The following is a 22,541-nucleotide window of genomic DNA, read 5'->3' as shown; positions in this document are numbered from 1 at the left end:
ATTTCTGACATTTTATCGATTCTGGACATCGCTTTCTTCAAGCCCCCCCTTTTTGACCCCCCCCCCTCATTTTTGCCTTCGATTTTCTCCCGCAAAGTCAGTCGCGCCTCGCATTATTCTAGCAGTCCGCGTTACATTTTTTCCTGGACTATGCCTTCGCCAACGCCTGGCGTTAGGCTTATTTGCAGTTTCCCGTTTCTCCCGTCTCCCGTACCCAGAAATGCAGGAATATCGACGTAAATTCAAGGTAAATATTTATAATTTCGATATATTTCTAGCGTTTCATTAGCATTTTTAAGTTTAGTTCCAATATAACTTATCTCTGAGGTTGGAAAATAACGTTAGCGACTACGATATTGATATAAAACGCTACAGCGCTTCTTAAACAATTACACGCAGGAAAAGGGTGTGATTGCGGCTATATTTAGATTCTTACAGTTCACGATTTCATTTCAAAATCGTTAATTAGGCGAATAATCAGTTGAAAGCTAACTAATTCCCCTTCTTCCTTTACTAGTCATTGAAGCGAATGTAAACCAAAAAGGCGTCGAAGCGCGACCCTATTTAACTCCTCCGACTAATTTATATTGAATACACGGATCCTTTTGAGATCTAATTGTTGAATATCGTCTTTCAGGGATATCGATATAAAGCGGCGGTCGCGGTTGAAGAAGATAATTGGCTGACAGTGAAACAAGCGTGCGTCAATTTATACAAAGGGCCGTGTCTCGTTATACTAATAATTTTCACGCTGTGCTACGTTTCGCTCTACATACACGAAGGTAAGTGACGTCATTACATTCTTTCTAGATTAAATTACAAAAGGCCTACTGCTAGATGAACACGTGCCGCGAAAATAACCAGATATGCCTATTCAAATTACCGACATCCCCTCTCGCGGTGTAGGTATATTAATACGTTTTCCAATATTTGTCACCTGACAGAGGACGATTTGCGTAACGCGTATCGTATCAAGGCGCAACCGGAGAAAATCCACAAGATCCTGGTCTTGTCTTACTTCCGGAGTGGTTCTTCTTTCTTGGGAGACCTATTCAACCACGCGCCCAACTCTTTCTATTTCTTCGAACCTTTGCGTTACTTCGGGCAGCTGCGGAACAAAGGAAACTACAGCCAGGCCCGACGTTTCATCGACGATCTCTTCAACTGCAATTTCGAACAATGGGGAGACTACTTGAAATGGGTCCGGGGTCGGGACGTTCGGGCTTTCCAGCGGAACGAACAGTTCTGGTCGTCGTGCGCGACGCGACGCCACAGTTCGCTCTGCTACGACCCCACTTTCATTTCGCTTTACTGCAAAGAGACCAAGTTTCGGGTGATGAAACTGACACGAATGCCCGTTAAGGAGATTTTCCCCGTCCTACTAAAAAACAGCGACGTCAAAGTGTTCCATTTAGTCCGGGACCCTCGCGGCACTATGAACTCACGCAGTCACCCCTTGGTGGCGCTTTGGTGCAACCGGACCGACGGCTGCAATTCTTCCAAACACCTCTGTTCCGCCATCCGAGAGGATCTGAGGTACAGTTGCCTGGCTCAATACACGTACCCCGGTCGAATGTTCTTCCTGCGCTACGAGGACCTGGCTTGTCGTCCCATCGACGTGGCCTCGGCCATGTTCCGTTTCCTGGACATCGAAGAGATGCCCGAAGCCGTTCGCTATTACATTGTCGTCCACACGAAGCGAGTCTTTCGAGGGTCGCACCCTTACCTAACCTTGCCCTACACGACCAAGCGCGATTCGGCGGCCACGGCCTTCGCTTGGCAGAACACCATGAAGTTGGTCAAGGCTTGGAAAGTGCAGCGCGAATGCGATGACGTCATCCAGATGCTCGATTTAGAGGCCATTCGACCCGGCGACAAAAACATCACCAGGATGACCACCATGTCTTGCTACAAGATGGAAAGGGATTCGCAAGTCGCCGGTTTCGACAACGTCACCGGATTCAACGTTCCCGGATTGGAAGATCCGGCTCTAACCGCCCCTTGTTCCTTCCAGAATCTCTCCTACACCACTGACTTTCTAGAAATGACCGACGGCTTGTAAACGTCTTTTCAGAGTCGGTGCTCTGATTAAAACCTAGCTGCGGGGAATGAACTGTAAATTTATTCTTGGAAGCCGAAGGAATCGAATCATCCGCTAGATCTATTCTCTCGCGGCTCTGGATTATTTTCTAACAAAGTCGCGCTTACTTTCGGGGTTTATTCTTGTTTATGGATATGCCCGAGAGGTACCTACAATCTCAAAAAAAAAGCTTTTTCTTTTGATTTTTCGGTTCTAGCGAGAAAACGTGCCTGTAAATCGATTACCGCCATTGATTCACTCGTGACTAGACGTAAGGTAAAGATCTTAATTAAATTAAATCCCACTCGACCAGCTGCCGTTTTCAAAAACCAGATGACGCTGTAGTTCCGCGTAAATCGATAAAATATCTTCTCTCCAGCTAACGTCCACGAAATATTAACGCTATATAAAGACTTAATAATAATAATCCATATTTCCCCCTTTGATAAAATTTCGCGAAAATAAAAGTTGCCAGAATTTTAAATTGAGCTATATTTACCGTCCGTGAATTAGGCAGTATAGGCGCGTTATACAAATAAATACAACAATCAGAAGTCCCCTTCCGCCGCATTTCTCTCCGAGGAGACGCCATTGTCTCCAACTGCGCTATTTAGATAACGATTTCTTGTAGTAGACTGAAAAGCGATCGATAGACACATCGAGCAAACTTTATTTTGGGAAGCCTCGCAGGCACCGTATGATAACGACTTTTTATGATTAGGGGCTACTGATTCTCCCATTTTTATTTCACCGCTGTCGTAATTCCGAAAAGTATGAAACTTAAGTAAATTGTTTACTACATCCTTTCGTCATGATTAACACGAAAAGCGCTCGACATAGCGATTTCGTAAACTACACTTCCGGGAATGGAATAATCTCCGCTCGACGCTACAAATTGAAGCCAAGGCTTAAAACTCTTTCAAAATTAAAACTCACGTTTACATTGGCTAAATAATTATGAACTATTCAATCGGAATATAAAATTGATGATTAAAACAGTCACTACAAGTAATATTGTTTGGATTTCGGTGGAGTTCAAGTATTCTTGTATTTGACCCACAAAGAACGCTGAGTATCAGAATATGAATTTGCCAATCCTTCTACTAATTGGTTAGTGGTGGTGAAAGTTTGGTAGTATGAAACCAAAGGCGTTTCCATGGTTACATTTAAAGCTATTCCGTAACTTCTATTCTTATTTACCTTGATCATCACATATAGAACCCATTTCTTAATCAATTATACCTTCGATCGTTTGGTTCGTAAGGTTAACCTTAGCAATTTCCATTAAGCGCGTCGCGAATGACCTACTTGAAAAGGTCCGGAACCTTTGTTGAGTTGAGAGAAGGATGGGAAGACAATTCGAAATTCATTCGAAGACATACCTGTCTCTGATGATCATTGCAATAATTATGGGTATAATTAAAATAATCGTATTACGAAACCACGTTTTAATCTTGAAACCTGTAATCGCTAATTGCAATTCCGAGCCGTATTCGTCAGTCCTTTGTAGGCGGATAAGGATGAATTTTTTCCGAACTCGCGTGCATTAACATTTTGGAATGATCGGACGATACGGTTCGTTAAGGTTTATAGATATCTACGGAAGCTTCAGAGCTCTTAAATATACACGTTACATATCCATCGGGCTTTGGTAACCTTAGCAACGGAATTTGCTCTAAAATTGGAATATAGTTGAGAGTACGCGAAAAGAGGGGATGTTATTTTTAGCCCCGTTTCCTTAAAATGTTCCGCGATAAATTTGGTCAGTATGGTGGCCATGGCTCAAACGCGGGGCGTAATGAAGGAAAAAGGGGGGATGACGCTAGCTTTCCACTACATAAAAAATGACGTCAGGTGAAATCTACCAATATAAATTGATCTCCCTCCTAACTTTCTACGACGGAGAATATAAAGTATCATCAAATATATTTAAACACTAGAATATAGCGACGTAATTACAATTATAGACTAGGTAGATTAGATGGTTAGATTCAGTCATTCATACGCGTATATAGATACATTTATCCGATTTATGAAACACACACTTGGAAAATAACTGATTTCATCCATCGATCCAGTTGAAGTTAGCGACGAATCGAAAGTATTATCCCTATAGAAATATCGTTCAACAGGCCTTCAAATAGACTCGTCTTTTTGGTTGTTATTTTCTGTATAACGTCAAACTTGTCAGTGAGTGCCTAGAAATTAACTAATATATTGTTCAAAGACTATACGAACTTATAACTATATAATAATGGTCCAATATGACTTATTTTTTAAACGTTATTTGAGAATACGGGGATGCTAAAGTTTACCCGCTCCGTTTGAGTAAAGTGAGAATGCGCGCTGTTTAAAGAGCGGATTGTTTCGTGAGTCTAAAATTGGCCTACAAACGCCTGTAGAAGTGTTCGTACATCAGCACATCGGTGCTCAGGGAGAAGTTAAGTTACGGAGTTCGCTCTTCTAACTCCATTTGCGTGGAAAGGCTGGCATCCCGCTTCTCAAACATTGCACTAATAATAATAATACACAATTAAAAATGAAAGGCCGTGTTATGTAGACGTACGGAGTTATTTTGTACATAGAAAAATGTATTACCTTAATTTATAGCGAGTAAATTTAAATTAAGGTTTTATTTGTATAGACATATTTAATTTCGAAACAAAATACGGAACCATGATGTAATATAATATTTATTAAAACAATTAACTTATATGCAAATGTAAATAACTTTTTCTTTTTATATATAATATATAATAAAAATGGTTTTTTTCGGCAGTTCTACACTTTTTTTGATTAAAAAGTAGCGTATCTTAATTTCGTAAAAAGATTGAATTTATCCGGGACAAAAATCTACGCGCATTTTTATATTTATTTCAGCAAAATTCAGGTACTTAAAAACTTTTAAACATGTAAGCCTACGTTATCACCCAAAATCCCCGGTTGTGAAAAAAAAAATCTTTTTAAAAACTCGCAACCTTTAATTATCAATTTTTTCTTATAGTATATATACCATTTTTAAATTTTTGTCGAAAATTTTTTTCTTTTTATAATCTACTTTTTGTGCTACTACAATAAGTTTTCCTTGATATAAGTAAAACTTAGTGCTAAAAAATTCACTCCAAAATTTATGTTTTTTTTTGTTTCTTCTCGAGAAATTCTCTTTTTGATCATTATTTTTCCTTTTAAATTTTTTATCAACTTATTTTTTTCGGGGATTATTTTTAATTATTACTCTTTGATTAATTAGATTTGAAAAACCCGTAAATGTCTGTTTAAATTGTTCATCGTTAATTAATAATTAATTCAAGCTCAGTTTTGGGCATTTTTTAAATATTTTAGCGTTTAATAAAAGCGATATCATTGTTATAAAAATCGTATTCGTCAATTATATTAGAACAGATTTGATCGTTTTTCCCCCAAGATACACGTCCATCGCACAACGGGTACGTCTAACCTTAATGCCTCTAATTAGGGCGGTATACGTTACGAATTTTTAATTTACGGCTATAGCGTCGGTGAGGTTGCGGGGACTATTATAGTTATCAAAACTGCTTTACAAGGCTTTTTGGTATTTTTCTATTTAACGAAAAAGTTTCTAAGTTAGGTTTATGATATTGAATTCGTTGCTAAATTTTATTAGGCCTAAGGGATTGTTTGTCCTTTTTTTCATAGATTTCTTTTAATAAGCGATATAAATTGAGTATATAATACACTTTTTCTTAGTTTTTTTTCCATTGGTGAGAAAAAATAATTTTTTTTTGGTCCAAGATTATGCATTTGGCCGGAAGTTGTATATCTTCCACGGATATGACGTCATCTATATAGATATATATTTTTTTCATTGTGATAGAAAAGCATTTGTTTTTCTTTTAAATTTTAAGTTTGGTTTAAGTATAGCAACATTTTTTACACGCGCGTTTATATAATGAAATACTGTTAATATGGTTGTCGTTTTCTTCATAATTAATTTCTTTTTAAATATCAATTTCAATATTTTCGTATTTTTTTGATATTATAAATACTTTTTTTATATAATTTTTATTTCCATGATGACTTAGTTGAAGAAATAATTAATAAATTATATCCCAAAATATTTCATCATATTTATAAACATTTAATTTCTTATTATTTTTATTATTAATTGTTTTTACGTCGACCATTTTTTTAAATTTTGTTCCAAGTTAGAAATAACGGTAGTTAGGGCACCTAGTTATAAATACTTAATATAATCGATTCGAGGTTTAGTTGAAAGTACGATATAAGGCAGGACCGTATGGTTAAAATTATACCCGCGCTTCGTACGTACTATTAAGTAAACTTCGTCTAATTATAAACTTTCCGTCGCGGTATAAATGATGGTGATTTATTTATTTTTTGACAAAATTCGGCACCGATGTTAAAGTAAATATTTATATAATGACATTGTGTTTTTTTTTTCAATTCCCTATTCGTGCTATATTTTGAACAAGTAACGTTTCGTGAATTAAATAATATCCCAAATATGGATTTCAGTTTGGCGTATTTTACATTTTTCCCGAAGAGGAAGCGAACGTCACGCCTGGAAAAGTTAGCAACTTCTTCGGAAGTCGTACATTTTCAAAATACTTCTCGAAATAGGACAGCGTTTTACAAAGCGCGTTTGAGCATCAAAGACGGCACGTGAACTCGCTTAACATTATCCAATGAGAATTTTTTTTCTTCCATACAGTTATACGACGATACTCTTACAAAAAATTTCGTCAATTTTAATAACGTATTATAAGAAAACATAAAAGTTTCCTCCGCTTCTAAAGAAAAGATTCCGGTAAAAAATTATCTTCTTTTTTTAATTTTCTCTCGTTGGAAAATTCGGAACTGTTTGTTTTGTTAAGACAATAGATCTTTGGCGTTACTGGTTTGGTCACATGACCAAGCACTTGCCTTTGAGTTTCTCTTTCCGTAACTGCGATTTGGTTTTTTTGGTTTCCAAGGCCAAACTCATGGTTCTCCTCTTTTCCAAGTTGAGAAGTTCCTGGAAAAGTTCTTTCACGTTCAAGTTTGTTTTGGCGGAAGTTTCCATGAAGCCGCAGCCCCATTTTCGCGACTGTTCGAGCGCCACCCCACCGTCGACCTCTCGGCCCGCCGTTTCGTCCGCCTTGTTTCCGACCAACATGATGGGGATGCCCTCGATGTCCCCTTTGACCTCCTTGATCACGTCGAAGATGGGCCGCAGCTCTTCCAAGCTTTGCCGACTCGTGATGGCGTAGACCAGAATGAAGGCGTGACCTTTGGAGATGTTTAGCCGCTGCATGGCCGGAAACTGGTGGCTCCCCGTCGTGTCCGTTATCTGAAGCGTGCAAATGTTCTTGTTGCAACTGATCACCTGCGAACAAACAATCCGTCAGTTACGTGTAAATGAGACCGAAACATTTTTGAACACTGGCGGACACAGGATTTTGGCCGATGTAGGCTAGGTGGTTAGGGCCGTGCATAGAGGTCTCGCGGCCCCGGGCGAAATGCATGGGCGGCCCTCCGGTATATACATCCCTATGGGGAAATTTTAGCAGCACTGGGCGACCACCCGGCTCGCCCCCCCCTCCTCTAAGCACGGCCCTGTAGGTGGTGGAAAGTGGGGCCCAACCCCATGCAATGACCAAAAACGCCATACATGCAGTATATATTTTGGTCGCTGTAGCCTACCTAGCTTACCACCTAGATCCGCCACTGGATAAAAACCTTTCGCATGGTAAAGCCATTTGAGACCGTTTTTTAAATACCAGAAGTCTTACCAGTTGATACGTAGTAGAGTTGTAAGTCGGAAAATTTTCCGGAAAATTACCGAGGCCTTTTTTCCGAAAAATGTTCCGTATTTAAAAAATAGGTCAAAGTCATCAAGCGACTTTTTAAAGCCATTAATTCAGGTGGCCGGGTTACAATGCGTAGGTGGGTGGTGTCAATATTGTTCTTTAATTTAAATTTCGCGCCATTTTCGTCTCATTTTGTCGAATCCAAAAGTAAAACCAAGAATGTATTTATTTATACCTAGGGAGAATGTCTATGTCGAGACGGTTTTTAGCCTTTCTCTCAATCCACCCGTTGGTCCCCCCAGTACGCTCCTCCGCTTAAAATAAAACGAATAGTCCCGGTATTTCATTGGCTGCTTAAAATTTACGTCACCTAACGCGATGAAAATCAAACGCCGGTGACGTTTTGTCTTTCCCCCCGCGCGAGACGGGGGAAAGGCGTTCAACGTGCCCGGCGATTGTCGCAACATAATCATTCTTCCTAAATATAAATAAATACATTCTTGGTAAAACTAAACCTCTAAATTAGTCTAGAATAAAAACCCTTAAAAAGTAATATATGTTTAAATTTTTATTTTTTCGATTTAAGGAAAATTTTCCGTATTTAAATTTTCCAGAAAATCAACAACTCTAGTACGTAGAAATTTTTAATTATCTAAAAATAACGAAAATAATTAATATTTTAGTATTTTAAATGTAAAAATTCTACTCTGGAAATTTCGACCACATCTTAAAAATAGAAAAAGAATCTTTGTTTAATAAATTATTATGTATTTCCCACCCAAAATGTTTGAATTGGCGCCATCTAGCATAAATGAAAGCAGTAAAATTGAACCTCTAAGGGCTTCCCTCTAAATGTTTAATTCTCTTAAAGCATGTTGCGAATTAATCTTTATATCACTATCTGTAACTCCCAGCTCGTTATTTATCAATTTAAACATGGCTATCTTCATCAATTAATTCAGATTTTATTATTATTGCAATTAATTGGAAAGGTAGCCGCGCTCTAAGTTGTATAGAGAAAAATGAAAGCTTCCCTAATTGATCTTCAAAGTAACGCACGCCGGAAGAATATCTTGCATATCTTTCGAATTGATAAAGGCGAGTTCTTTGAATTAACATGTCGCTTCCTGAGTTCCAAAACGAGGTATCTCCAAATTTTCATTTGGGAAACAATTAAATATAAAAAGTATTACCAGGAAACTATAAAGGTATACACTTGGAATGTCTAAGGAAGATTTTTACGGCCGTGATGAAGCTCGTAGAAACGGGCGTGTCTTAAAGCGGGAAAACTCACGAGAGAAACTCTCGCGCCTCGCTACCCTAATTCGACGAAAACTCGTCATTAAGCCTAGTCATGGTTATTATATTATTAGCTTACCTGATTATCTCTTTTATAACCATACAAATACCTGAAATTAGATATCACTACGCTTCTTTCGCGAAGAACATTATAATTACTTCAAATTATTAAGTACGATAACAAATTGAGATTTTTAAATCCATTGTTTTATAAGCCTTTTTTTGCGCGGGAAGATCGCCTATTTGTTACCATGACGACGTATTCTTTTCGCGTCAAACCTCGAGCCAATGAATTTGAAATGTCGCGTTACGTCTTACACTTGGCGTAGTTAAGCCCCGCCTTTTTCTCGACGCGCTTTCGTATCACCGTCCCAATGGAACATTAGACATTCCAAGTGTATGCCTCTATAGTTTCCTGGTATTACCGTTTTAAACAATCGATAATTTTGAATCTATATCGACACTATTTTAAAGAATTTAGTATAAACAAGAATTGACGGCTTTTAAAATTCATTTTGCGCGTGAAAATACCTCTACATGTTATGGTCAAAAAAGCACGCAAAGAAGGGTGTGTGCCCAAGACATGTACCTGTAGTGTCGCGCGCTAAAACGTCATTTCAAAATTCGTCAATTGATGTTTATTCTTCCCCTTCTCATGATGGGTAAGACTAGATTTTTATCGTTGCTTCGAATCTCCCTCCTATTCGACAATAAGCTATAAGCTCCTTCAAAATCAACTCGACATATCTTTGGTTGGTTCCCTAAAGCGTATGCCACTTTTTGTGGCAGCTAGGAGCAACAAACACAAGGAGAACGCGGCTAGCCTTTAAACACGCTAACGCAGTGTTGTGTACAAATTTCATTGGACGAACCTTTACGCTGAACGTCTTACTGGCAGGGGGAAGACAATTTCCGAATTTTCCCCTTCCGACGGCAGCAGGCGCTAAAGCGTCTAACCAATGAAAATTGTACGCGAAAAAATCCACGACTTTTGTGCTTTCCTTGTGTGGGGTGCTGTGTTTGTTGCTCCTAGCTGGCACTAGGAGCAACAAACACAAGGAGAACGCGGCTAGCCTTTAAACACGCTAACGCAGTGTTGTGTACAAATTTCATTGGACGAACCTTTACGCTGAACGTTTTACGGGCGCGGGGGAAAACAATTTCCGAATTTTCCCCTTCCGACGGCAGCAGGCGTTAAAGCGTCTAACCAATGAAAATTGTACGCAAAAAAATCCACGACTTTTGTGCTTTCCTTGTGTGGGGTGCCGTGTTTGTTGCTTCTAGCTGGCACTAGGAGCAACAAACACAAGGAGAACGCAGCTATCCTTTAAACACGCTAACACAGTGTTGTGTACAAATTTCATTGGACGAACCTTTACGCTGAACGTTTTACGGGCGCGGGGGAAAACAATTTCCGAATTTTCCCCTTCCGACGGCAGCAGGCGCTAAAGCGTCTAACCAATGAAAATTGTACGCGAAAAAATCCACGACTTTTGTGCTTTCCTTGTGCGGGGTGCTGTGTTTGTTGCTTCTAGCTGGCACTAGGAGCAACAAACACAAGGAGAACGCGGCTAGCCTTTAAACACGCTAACGCAGTGTTGTGTACAAATTTCATTGGACGAACCTTTACGCTGAACGTCTTACTGGCAGGGGGAAGACAATTTCCGAATTTTCCCCTTCCGACGGCAGCAGGCGCTAAAGCGTCTAACCAATGAAAATTGTACGCGAAAAAATCCACGACTTTTGTGCTTTCCTTGTGCGGGGTGCTGTGTTTGTTGCTTCTAGCTGGCACTAGGAGCAACAAACACAAGGAGAACGCAGCTAGCCTTTAAACACGCTAACACAGTGTTGTGTACAAATTTCATTGGACGAACCTTTACGCTGAACGTTTTACGGGCGCGGGGGAAAACAATTTCCGAATTTTCCCCTTCCGACGGCAGCAGGCGCTAAAGCGTCTAACCAATGAAAATTGTACGCGAAAAAATCCACGACTTTTGTGCTTTCCTTGTGTGGGGTGCTGTGTTTGTTGCTTCTAGCTGGCACTAGGAGCAACAAACACCAGGAGAACGCAGCTAGCCTTTAAACACGCTAACGCAGTGTTGTGTACAAATTTCATTGAACAGGCCATTACTCTGAATGTTTTATGGGGGGGGGGGGACAATTTCCGAATTTTCCCCTTCCGACGGCAGCAGGCGCTAAAGCGTCTAACCAATGAAAAATGTACGCAAGAAAATGCACGACTTTTGACGTTTGTTGCTCGTAGGTGGCAGGGAGACAATTCGAGCATGACTCCCGTTTCATTTCCCCTAAATATAAATAAATGCATTCTTGTCATAAATGTAGATTGAAATGGTCCGTGGAGAAACGCTAAAAAGGAAATACGTGGAAGTCGAGGTACTTGGTTATGGAACTAAGAAAAGCCACGACTCCCGAAACGAGTCCAAGGACTCCCGCCTAGACTGCCGCAATCATCCGCTCGATTTCGATACCCTTCGGTTATATATTGATTTCCAGTAGTTGGGAATGGTACTTAAGCTGGCCTAATTTGGCCCTGTATAAATTATTTAGCACGCAAATAGATCGAACTTAAATATTACAAAGCAACGTTTTTATTTTTATTTTAACATTGACTAGTAAATTGTAAACTCCGAAACGCTAGAAGCGGACTAAACGTAGCAGCGGCTCCCAATTTCATTGACTGCGGATTACGTCATCTTATTTCTTTTCAGGGAGTCTATGAAATTCTATGGCTAAGCCTAGTTTTTCACTGGGTTTTGATTAATTTAGGTAAGCTTTAAGAAAATATTTGGTTAGCCGTAGTTTGATTTGGTTTTTAAGCTTAGGTTCATTTAAATTAGGCTCATTTAGTTTAGGCTGATTTAGTTTAAGCTGATTTAGTTTAGGTTATAATAATAATAATCAACTAGGCGCCTTAGCCGCCAGTCGTCTAGTGACTTATAATGACTTTTAGGCTAGGTTAATTTAGTTTAGGCTCATTTAGGCTAGGTTAATTTAGTTTAGGCTCATTTAGGCTAGGTTAATTTAGGTTAGGCTCATTTAGGCTTGGTTAATTTAGTTTAGGCTCATTTAGGCTAGGTTAATTTAGTTTAGTTTAGGTTAGGTTAAATTAGGCTATATATAGGTTACATTAAGTTAGATTTAGGGTAATTTAGGTTCCATTAAATTAGTATAGTTAGCATTATGTTAAACTAGGTAACTACATAAATACCAAAGTTTGGAGAATTACTGTTGTGTTGTCAGAGTAAGTTTTGGGAGTATAAATAATAATAATAATCAGCTAGGCTAATACCCAAGGCACCACCTTAGGCCTAAGTCATCATGCGACTTTTTAAAGCCATTAATCCAGGTGGCCGGGTTACAATGCGTAGGAGGGTGGTGGCAATCCAACAGCTCCCTACACTAATTATTACCGTTAAGCTCGACAAGTTTTTATGGAAGGGGAAACCGAAGAACTCGGGGGAAAACCCCTTAAACCAGTGGGGAGAGAACTTGCAAACTCAACGCGGAAGGAGTAATTCCGAGTTTACACCCAGTGCCACAAGTTGGGATCGAACCCGGCTCCTCTTGCTGCGAGACGAAAGTGCTAACCACTCCGCCACCCCACGTAAGTCGAACGTGAAACGTTTGGTAACATGAACGGTTGAGAATCATTATTAGGAAAAAAAAGTGTGGTAGAGTTGTTAATTTTCCTGTAAAATGAAAAGCGGAAAATGTTACCGAAAATTAAAAAATATGTTACTTTTAAGGGTTTTTATATTAGACTACCCTATAGGTTTAGTTTTGCTTATGGATTCGACAAAATGAGACGAAAATGCCGTGATATTTAAATTTTATTTATATATTAGGCTAATTATGGAATAAAAACCTTTGTTTCGGAAAAATACGGAACATTTTCCAGAAAAAAGGCCTCGGTAATTTTACGGAAAAGTTTCCAGAAAAAAGGCCTCGGTAATTTTACGGAAAATTATCCAGAAAAAAGGCATCGGTAATTTTACGGAAAATTTTCCAGAAAAAAGGCCTCGGTAGTTTTACGGAAAATTTTCCAGAAATAAGACCTCGGTAATTTTACGGAAAATTTTCCAGAAAAAAGGCCTCGGTAATTTTACGGAAAATTTTCCAGGAAAAAGGCCTCGGTAATTTTACGGAAAACTTTCCAGAAAAAAGGCCTCGGTAATTTTACGGAAACAAAACCTCGGTAATTTTACGGAAACTTTTCCGAGCGGGAAACGTTTCACGGAAAATTTTCCAACTTACAACTCTAAAGTGTGGAAAAAACTGACTAATGAGAATAAGACGCGATTCCTATTTTTCTGTGGCGTTAGTTGGTGGGGAGGGTGGGGTTGTTGAGAAGCCCTTGATTTCGCCAAATTGATTGGATTTTATGCAATTATTTTTTGCTTACGTGGGTTCCGTGACGGATCTAGTACGTGAAGACTCAAGTTAAACAGCGGAAAATGTAATTATCTTAGGCCAATACGAGTAGGATCGAGTCACGATCAGGACCAAATCCTTATACATTTAATTGTGATAATTTCGAAGCAATAATCTAACAACGAGAAACCAGGAGTGTCCCGGGTGTTGAGCTTACCTGTCTGTAGGTGTCTTCGATGGTGGGGATGTAAGATTCTCTAAAGGTCCCCCTGACGAAGCGGAGGACCAAGGAGCTCTTGCCAACGCCACCGGCTCCAAAGACGACCACTCTGTAGTCGTTGCTCTGTTCCGGCATCGTTAACCGGACAGGACGACTGCTACAAAAGAGAGAACACGCGACTATGAGAATGACGAACAAATACAAATTGGTTTGGTTACCTTGTAAATAAACCGAACATATTTATTAACGGGGAAAAACATGGAATCGTCGAAGCTTTCGCTTTTGACGCAATGAATAGTTTAGATTTACGTAATCGAAATTCGTCTTAAGACTTATCGTCTTTATAACATCCGTCATTTCCGGTGGTTCTGATGTATTTGCTTTCTCAAATTACGCGTTTGTTTCCTGAGTTTTATCAAGAATATATTTATTTAAACTTAGAGAGAATGACTAGGCTGGGATGATTTTTCCTCGGCATGAGAAAGGGGAAAGGAAAAAGGTCACTGAGGAATGCTTCAGTCGCGCCAGAAGTATTCAGTTTTTAGGGAAGCAATGAGATACCAGGCTGATTTGATATTTATTTCCAGCTAGGAGCAACAAACACAAGGAGAACGCAGCTAGCTTTTAAAAACGCTAACGCAGTACTGTGTACAAATTTCATTGGACGAGCCTTTACGCTGAACAATTTACGGAAAGGGAGAAGACAATTTCCGAATTTACCCCTTCGGACGGCAGCAGGCGCTAAAGCTTCTAAAAGCTGGTTTTCACTTCGACGCGTAAAATTGTATTAGGCCTAAAGGAGATTTTTTGCGTCAACGTTCACCGCTGTGGCGTTTTTGCCCAAGAGAAAACCAGCCTTAAGGACTACTTTTTATTAGGCCAAAAACGCACTGACGTTTAGCTTCGACGCAAAAAATCCCCGTTAGGCCTAATACAATTTTTTTTGCGACCGCCCTCGTCGTCGTCGCGTTTTTGTCCTAGTGAAAACCAGCCCTTACCAATGAAAACTGTACGCAAGAAAATGCACAACGTTTGACGGGTTGCGTTCTCCTTGTGTGGGGTGCTGTGTTTGTTGCTCCTAGGTTTCCAGGGAGAAGAAGCTTACTGGCTCAACGCTAAGAATAGTATCAACATAGTCATTCTCCCCAAGTATAAATATATTCTTGGCTTTAGTGATAATCTTATCACGCTCTATAGTTTCTATTTTTCTTACGATTGGGGTCAGTGCATTGATTCTGCAGATTTGTCCTTGAAATAAAAAACCTTCTAGGAATATAAAAGGATTTGTGATGCCGTTGTCAACAACGACCCGATTTTTAAAGCAGCGTTCAGACTAGGTGAAAATATGACGTTTGCGTCGATCGTGTCGGTTCTTTCGATTTCTTACATCGTTCAGACTTCTCAACAGAGACTTTAAATTTTCGCGCGTGTCGTTTACATTTTTTATTTCGTTGAGAACTGCCTAGATGGCGTCTCGGATTACAGCTCAAAAAGTTCATAGCAGACAATTAGCCTTTTGCCTCATCAGCGCTGACTCTAGGTAGTGGCGACCTTTAGAACCATCGAAATACCATAACCAATCAGAGGTGGATAAAACATTATTTTAATTTTTCCGCCGTTATTACTGAGCTCTGATTGGATGAACAAACACCTTTTATGTTAATCTCCGTGCAAGGTTGGTTCCTTTCTGAACAGTGAAATGAACGAACCGACACGACCAACATAACCGAATCGACACGAGCGATGCTAACGTAATATTTTCACATAGTCTGAACGCTGCTTTAAGACGAGAAAGAACTTATTTAGCTTAGTAAGAACCTCGAATCAAAACAATGCTGTAGCCATGTTACTCCTGGGTCTACGTGTAGCGTATATAGGATATTTTCGAGATGGAACGGGTGTGTAGATTATCTGCTAATTACATTATAATTGTTGGTATCCAATAACTCGCTTAATTAACGTTTTAATTAATTATATTTCGATACATAATTTTTTTAAAGTGTTATGAGATTTTCAATATTTGGTTTTAAGTATTGAATCTTAAGAATATTTAAAGATCGAAGTGTAAATATACACAATTTATAGTGAATATAAATGGTTTTTAAAACTATAATTAAACAAATTTTACTCGGGATATCCGCTATTTGGAAAAATATCCTAGTTTTGAGATCTCAAGGTAACGGAACATTTAAGGGTGTGGCGTCAAAAGTTACTATGAGCAGTTAATTGTCTTATGAACCTAAATATGCTTTTGCGTTCAATAAACGGACTTTTAAAAATTGGATTTATTAAGATTTAATGAATTTTCACGAAGAACAAGTTAAAAAAGGATTCTTCAAGTGGTGTAATTTTAGTATGTAATTTAAAATTTGTTTCTTTATGCTGGTTTGTTCATGGTTTTAACCATATACGGCTCCCCTACAACGAAAAATCCCGATATATATTCAGTTTTAAGAACCAGTGAAACTATCTCTCTTTAAATTTTATTTATTTTGCGGAAAGAGGATGTCAACAAACTTTAAACAAAGAACAAGCTCTAGAATAAATAAAAAATTGTAACTTTGTTGAGATTGTATTGTGTTGTTGCTGTAAAGGCGAGGATGAAGTAGGATTTATATTTATCGCACGTTTTACACACTATCTCCCAGTCTCTGAGAGTCCCAGCTCTAGGGAATTGGTTTGTACTAGTTTCACATACCACCGCTGTACTTAAAGGCCTAGGTTTTCTTCTGCCTGTCCCACTTTAAATTAGGCCAACATGTTCAGCGGTTGGCCTACCACCAGGGTATTTGTGCTCCGCTAAGTTAATTTAAAGGGAGACTGACAGAAAAAAACTTAGGTCTTTAAGATATTTCTTGAAAAGTTACGACAAGAAGGATAAATAATACAACAATCGTTAGCAAATAACAAACCATCGATGAACAATTTTTTTTTAAATCGGGTGCCCATACAGGACCGTAGCCACAAAACAAAATGATAATATTCATAATATATACCTTTATTAATATAATTTTACATATTATGTGGTAGATTTTATTTTAGTTTTTAAGAATTATAAGAAATGTTTATCGTCGGTTCACGCGTGAATTTTCAAAACGATTCGTGGAGCGTGTGAAGCCGACTCGAAAACTAGACTCACCAACAATGTTTGGCCAAAATGTTGGATCATGTGAATAACAGATCAAATTATATGGAATATCTAAAGTTATAATACAATCCGAAATTTCACACTAAGCGTATTTCTCAACCTAAATGGGGTTAATAATATACAGGTTGAGTGTGTTTACCTTTTTAAAAATAGATCTAGAATTTGTGGCACTTTCAATTGGTGAGGATATGGCTTGTATATTCAAGATTGCGCATACGCTGTAAATCTGATTTTGATGGCTTTTGTATTTTAATTTTATTCTGGGTGAATGACCATCGAAATCTTTTGATTCATTCTATATTGCTGTTTCAGCCGTCAAGCTGATCACTTTGATTTTTCCCATACTTGAGTTTACCCAAATTTATCCAATTTAATGGCATTTACCAATTTTACTTACATTACCAAAATTTAGTAAATTTTGCTTCCATATACCTAATTTACACATTTGACTAATATTTACCGAAATGTACATGCGATTTATCCATGTTAATTTCTATAGGATAAAGATGATTTTAAATAATCAAAAACATTTTTGGTTGCCATGGCAAGTTACATAAAGGTCTACTTATTCACCGAATTGAAACAAAATCGGTGTACTCTAAGATAACGTAGAGTATGCTTAGCATAACGCAAATATTACGTAACGTTTTGCCAAGATTACGTAATCCTTACCAAAAAAATGTGTACCCCGATTTTGCTGAAAATACGAAATCGTAAAAGAAAGCGTGTACCCGAGACTACGTAATCCTTACGGAAATCGTGTACCCCGATTTCACCGAGACTACGTAATCCTTACCGAAAGCGTGTACCCCAATTTCTCCGAGCTACGTAATCCTTACCGAAAGCGTGTACCCCGATTTCACCGAGACTACGTAATCCTTACCGAAAGCGTGTACCCCAATTTCTCCGAGACTACGTAATCCTTACCGAAAGCGTGTACCCCGATTTCACCGAGACTACGTAATCCTTACCGAAAGCGTGTACCCCAATTTCTCCGAGACTACGTAATCCTTACCGAAAGCGTGTACCCCGATTTCTCCGAGACTACGTAATCCTTACCGAAAGCGTGTACCCCGATTTCTCCGAGACTACGTAATCCTTACCGAAAGCGTGTACCCCGATTTCACCGAGACTACGTAATCCTTACCGAAAGCGTGTACCGCAATTTCTCCGAGACTACGTAATCCTTACCGAAAGCGTGTACCAGGCCCAGGGGCGTAGGAACCAGGGGGGAAGGGGGGCAATGCCCCTCCCTAGATTTTTGCTGGGAGGGGCAACTAATGTTATTGCCCCCTCCAACTTTTTGGTCTGTTGAAATCTTCAAAAGGCTCAAATTATCATTTTAAAAGCGTAAAAAACTTATAGAACCTATACTGTGTTTAAATTTCAGTCTTTTCCCGCCAATTTACATAGTAGTAAAATGTACACGTGCATTCGGAGAAGCTACACTCCATTAAAAATTCAAAACCATTCTCCAGACCCCTTTTGGTTTCTCTTTGCCCCCTCCAACTTCCAGAACGTTCCTACGCCCCTGGCGTGTACCCCGATTTCACCGAGACTACGTAATCCTTAAGGAAAGCGTGTAGTCCAATTTCACCAAGACTACGCAATCGTTACGGGAAGCGTATAAATCTAAATCTCAGGCATTTTCGATCGAAAACCGGAGTTCGATTATTTAAAGTTTATTTAGGGAAATAAAATTTGTTGCTTTTATTTTACCACCATTAAATTTTATTTTATTAAAACCCAAAGAAATGGGTGTCTTTTATATCACGCGTGAAATGTCGTTACTTGTTTTGTGAAACAACTCAATCAATTATATGAAAGATAGATGGCGCTATTGTGATTGGGCAGGTAGCGAGGAATTTCTAACGCGCGCCCGTTTCACGGTGGTTTGTAGTAAAAACGAGGGGTAAGGGTAGTGCTACGAGTTGAAAAATGATCCGGAACAGTCCTGACAGTCTAAAAAATATTCCCGGATATCCTCGTCCGCGTTCCAGAAGTACTTATAGGTACGGTGCTAGCAAGGATCCTTGGTGCTAGCCTTTATTTTACTCATCCATAGATCACGTCGTCTCGGTGGCTCCCTCTTTCGCTCTTTTTTTCCCCTTTCCTAAATGGGCGCCGTGCTGCGGTATTATTCAGAATGACAAACTACGGTTACCCCTCCCTCGCTAACACCTCGCTAGTAATTTAGGGAATCCCTTATCGTTCGTTCTCTCGTCGTTCATTATTGCTTTTTCCGCCTCACGGTGGCGCCACCCAGGCATGTACGTAACAGGCGACCCCTAATTGGATTTTTTTTAATTATTCCAATATCCCGGATAGCTTTGTAACTTTTGATTAAAAATACCCCGCCCTCTCGTTATAATGGCGGCCCCCTCTGAATAATGAGCAGTTTTTAAAAGCGCGTCTGCCAAATTCTTATGAATAAAATTAGCCCCGTATAAAATTTGTTGCGTTAAGGCTTAGCTTATAGAATAGGAGGTAGTTTTAAAGGGTACTTTCGGTATCGAAAACTTTGCAGCGTCCCCACTATTCTCCCCAGGGTGTTACCGCCCAAAAGGAGATTTTGCAGGCCTCAATTTGCAACTTATCTAATGGATTTCTGGTGTTAATTTTTTTTATAAATTCAATTTTACGCCGGTACTTTGATTTTTCGAACACTTCATCTAAAGGACCAATTAGCATTAGTGAAAGTGTATCCAATCGTTATTGAATGTAAAATTGCGTCGACAGAAATATTTGTCTCTCTCTCTACAACTGCGGAACTTCTCTAATGGATTTCTCGTGTTAATTTTTAAGAAATGTAATTTTACGTTTAACTTAATTTTTTAACACTTTTTCCCAACCAACTAATCAGCATTAGTTAAATTAATTTACATCATCAATTAAATAATGTCAGATATTTTAAGAGATAAACATCTTCTTTGCAAGTTCTCTATCCACCGGTAAAAGGGGTTTTCCCGTTTCCATATAAACTTGTAGAGGATAATAGTGAGTGTAGGGAGCTGTTGGCTCGAGTGGCATGAAGGGCTTGCCACCTAGGAGCAACAAACACAGCACCCCACACAAGGAGAACGCAAACCGTCAAAAGTCGTGGATTTTCTTGCGTACAATTTTTATTGGTTAGACGCTTTAGCGCCTGCTGCCGTCGGAAGGGGAAAATTCGGAAACTGTCTTCCCCCTAGCCCGTAAAACGTTCAGCGAAAAGATTAGTGTAATGAAATTTGTACCCAACACTGCGTTAGCACGTTTAAAAGCATATCTGCGTTCTCCTTGTGTTTGTTGCTCCTAGTTGCCAGCACCCTTCTACGCATTCTATAAAAACTTGTTGAGGTTAACGGTTATAGTTAGTGTAGGGAGCTGTTGGCTCGCTTGGCTTGCCACCACCCTAGTACGCATTGTAACCCGGCCACCTGATTTAAAGGCGTTGAAAGTCGCTAGATGACTCGGTGGTGACTTGGGTATAAGCCTAGCTGATTATTATAATTTTATTACCTTCAACTTTGTACTGAAGACGCAAAAAATTTGTTTTGCACGCGCGGCGCGTTCCAGTTATAAGAGACCTAAACCTAAATTGCGCGATTTTAAAAGTTAGGATAGTTCGCAAATCGCTCATACGGGGTTAGGGGCGCTGCTGGCAGCCCCTAAGATGGCGGCGAAAATTCAAACCCAAACACCTGGCGTTATTTTTCGTTTCAACTTTTTGGGCCAAAAGCTATTTTTTCAAGACAAAAAAGGTACGTGTTAGTATATTGAACGCCTTGTTAATATGGAAATAAGGCTATACAGGGTCTTTTTTTTTGCTCGGAAAAGTGTTTTTTTTCAAAAACTATTTATAGTACCGATTTCAAATTTGGAAGGTCAATTCTCTATACCGGGGGACATCAGTTTGAGAAATTTGAGCGTTTTTGGTAATGTTTTTCACCAATTTTGAAAAATTATTTTTCGACCACTAGGTGCGAGATAAAAAATTTCTATTATAAAGTTGTAGGCCGTCATCGAAAACCCTTAAAAATTGTTCACTCGACGAAAAACAACTTATTTATCAGTGAAAATTCGAGCTTGAAAAATTTACAAGTTGGTGAAGCCAAATTACGATTGTTTGAAACGATAATTGAAAAGGGAACAAGTCTAATACAAACGTAGTAGAGTTTTCACACTTGAAAAAATGTACACGTTTGGTTTTTAAATGCAGATATTTTATTCACATAAATTTTTACAAAACATTTTCAATAATATCACCATTGGCTGCAACACAGGTTTGTGCGCGGACAATTAAGTTCTCAAACGCTTTCTCTACCATTTCTGGTGTGACGTCTCGGCAAGCACTGATTATTCGTCTAATGAGTTCCTCCCTAGTTTCAATGGGCGTGGCGTATACCTTTGCTTTAATGAATCCCCAGAGAAAATAATCCAGCGGTGTTAGGTCAGGTGACCTTGCTGGCCAATGCACTGGACCATTTCTCCCTATCCACCTTTCAGGAAACTCGTTGTTGAGGTGCTCAGTTACTTGCCGGGAAAAATGCGGAGGGGCGCCATCTTGCTGAAACCACAACTGACGTCTTTCAGCCAATGGAAGGTCGTCGATTGCGTCACTCAGTTCGTTCTGTAGAAAATGTAAATACCTTTGGCCGTTGAGGTTCGTCGGCAGGAAAAAGGGACCAATCAAACGGTTTCCAACAAGTCCAACCCAAACATTGACCCGTTCAAATTGAACCTGGTGATGATATTCAAAACCCCAATGTGGGTTGATGTCAGACCAAAGATGGCTGTTTTGATGATTAAAGGGCCCATCTCTAGAAAATGACGCTTCGTCGGAGAACAAAACATGGCGCAAAAATTGTCTATCTTCTTGGACAGCATTTAGTAACCAGTTGCTAAATTCATAACGTCTTTGATGGTCTCCGTCAATTAGTCCTTGGTGGAGCGTAGCTCTGTATGGGTGATAGCGATTCTTACGAAGAATTTTCCACACACGATTTGCAGAACAACCCAAATCAGCAGCGGCGTTAGCGCAACTGTGACGAGGATATGCCACAAAGTACGCGAGTACATTGTTCTCGAAGTCTAAATCCGGTTGACCCAATCCGCGAAACCTAGGTTGCAAGTTACCAAATTGATTGAAATCGTGAATTGCTCGTCTTACTGTATTTACAGATGGTGCTCCATTTGGATGTATTTCTGCGAAGATTTCATTCACTCTTCTAAGGTTTTGCGCTGCTTCTCCATAGTAAATGGCAACTATCTCGGTACGCTCAGCTACTGAATAACGAGGCATTGTTCGAAATATTATCAAACACTGATAATAATCTCCCAAAGTTTTCCTTTAAATACCCAATGCATGTTTAGGATTGACCTATAGCCTCGTGTTTTTTAAATCCGGTCGTTTTTTTAACCAAAGTTTCAACTGGATTAGGTAATTCGGTTTCAATTATCGTTTCAAACAATCGTAATTTGGCTTCACCAACTTGTAAATTTTTCAAGCTCGAATTTTCACTGATAAATAAATTGTTTTTCGTCGAGTGAACAATTTTTAAGGGTTTTCGATGACGGCCTACAACTTTATAATAGAATTTTTTTATCTCGCACCTAGTGGTCGAAAAATAA

At 39.1% G+C, this 22,541-nt stretch overlaps 2 protein-coding genes across 2 annotated transcripts in view; one reads left to right on the top strand and one right to left on the bottom strand.

The window, feature by feature from the left end:
- Positions 1-88: 88 nt before the first annotated feature.
- On the top strand, positions 89-4,822 carry LOC149941455 (carbohydrate sulfotransferase 4-like). Its single transcript, XM_090178421.1, has 3 exons — positions 89-247; positions 638-782; positions 945-4,822. The coding sequence occupies exons 1-3, from the start codon at positions 221-223 to the stop codon at positions 2,060-2,062; spliced, it is 1,290 nt and encodes a 429-aa protein (XP_090034547.1). The 5' UTR covers positions 89-220; the 3' UTR covers positions 2,063-4,822.
- A 2,142-nt stretch (positions 4,823-6,964) lies between these two features.
- The window catches only part of LOC149941454 (GTP-binding protein Di-Ras2), a 75,122-nt gene continuing 59,545 nt past the window's right edge, over positions 6,965-22,541 (bottom strand). The window contains exons 2-3 of the mRNA XM_090177834.1: positions 13,778-13,937; positions 6,965-7,445 (exon numbers count right to left, since the gene is read on the bottom strand). Of these exons, the coding sequence (XP_090033960.1) occupies positions 6,984-7,445; positions 13,778-13,915 (600 nt within the window). The 5' untranslated portion in view covers positions 13,916-13,937 and the 3' untranslated portion in view covers positions 6,965-6,983. The remainder of the gene's footprint in view (positions 7,446-13,777; positions 13,938-22,541) is intronic.

This window comes from Leiobunum rupestre, chromosome 6 (genome assembly GCF_980474605.1).
Source record: "Leiobunum rupestre chromosome 6, qqLeiRupe1.1.hap1, whole genome shotgun sequence".
Lineage (NCBI taxonomy): Eukaryota > Metazoa > Arthropoda > Arachnida > Opiliones > Sclerosomatidae > Leiobunum > Leiobunum rupestre.
This window is presented reverse-complemented; position numbering and strand designations above follow the sequence as displayed.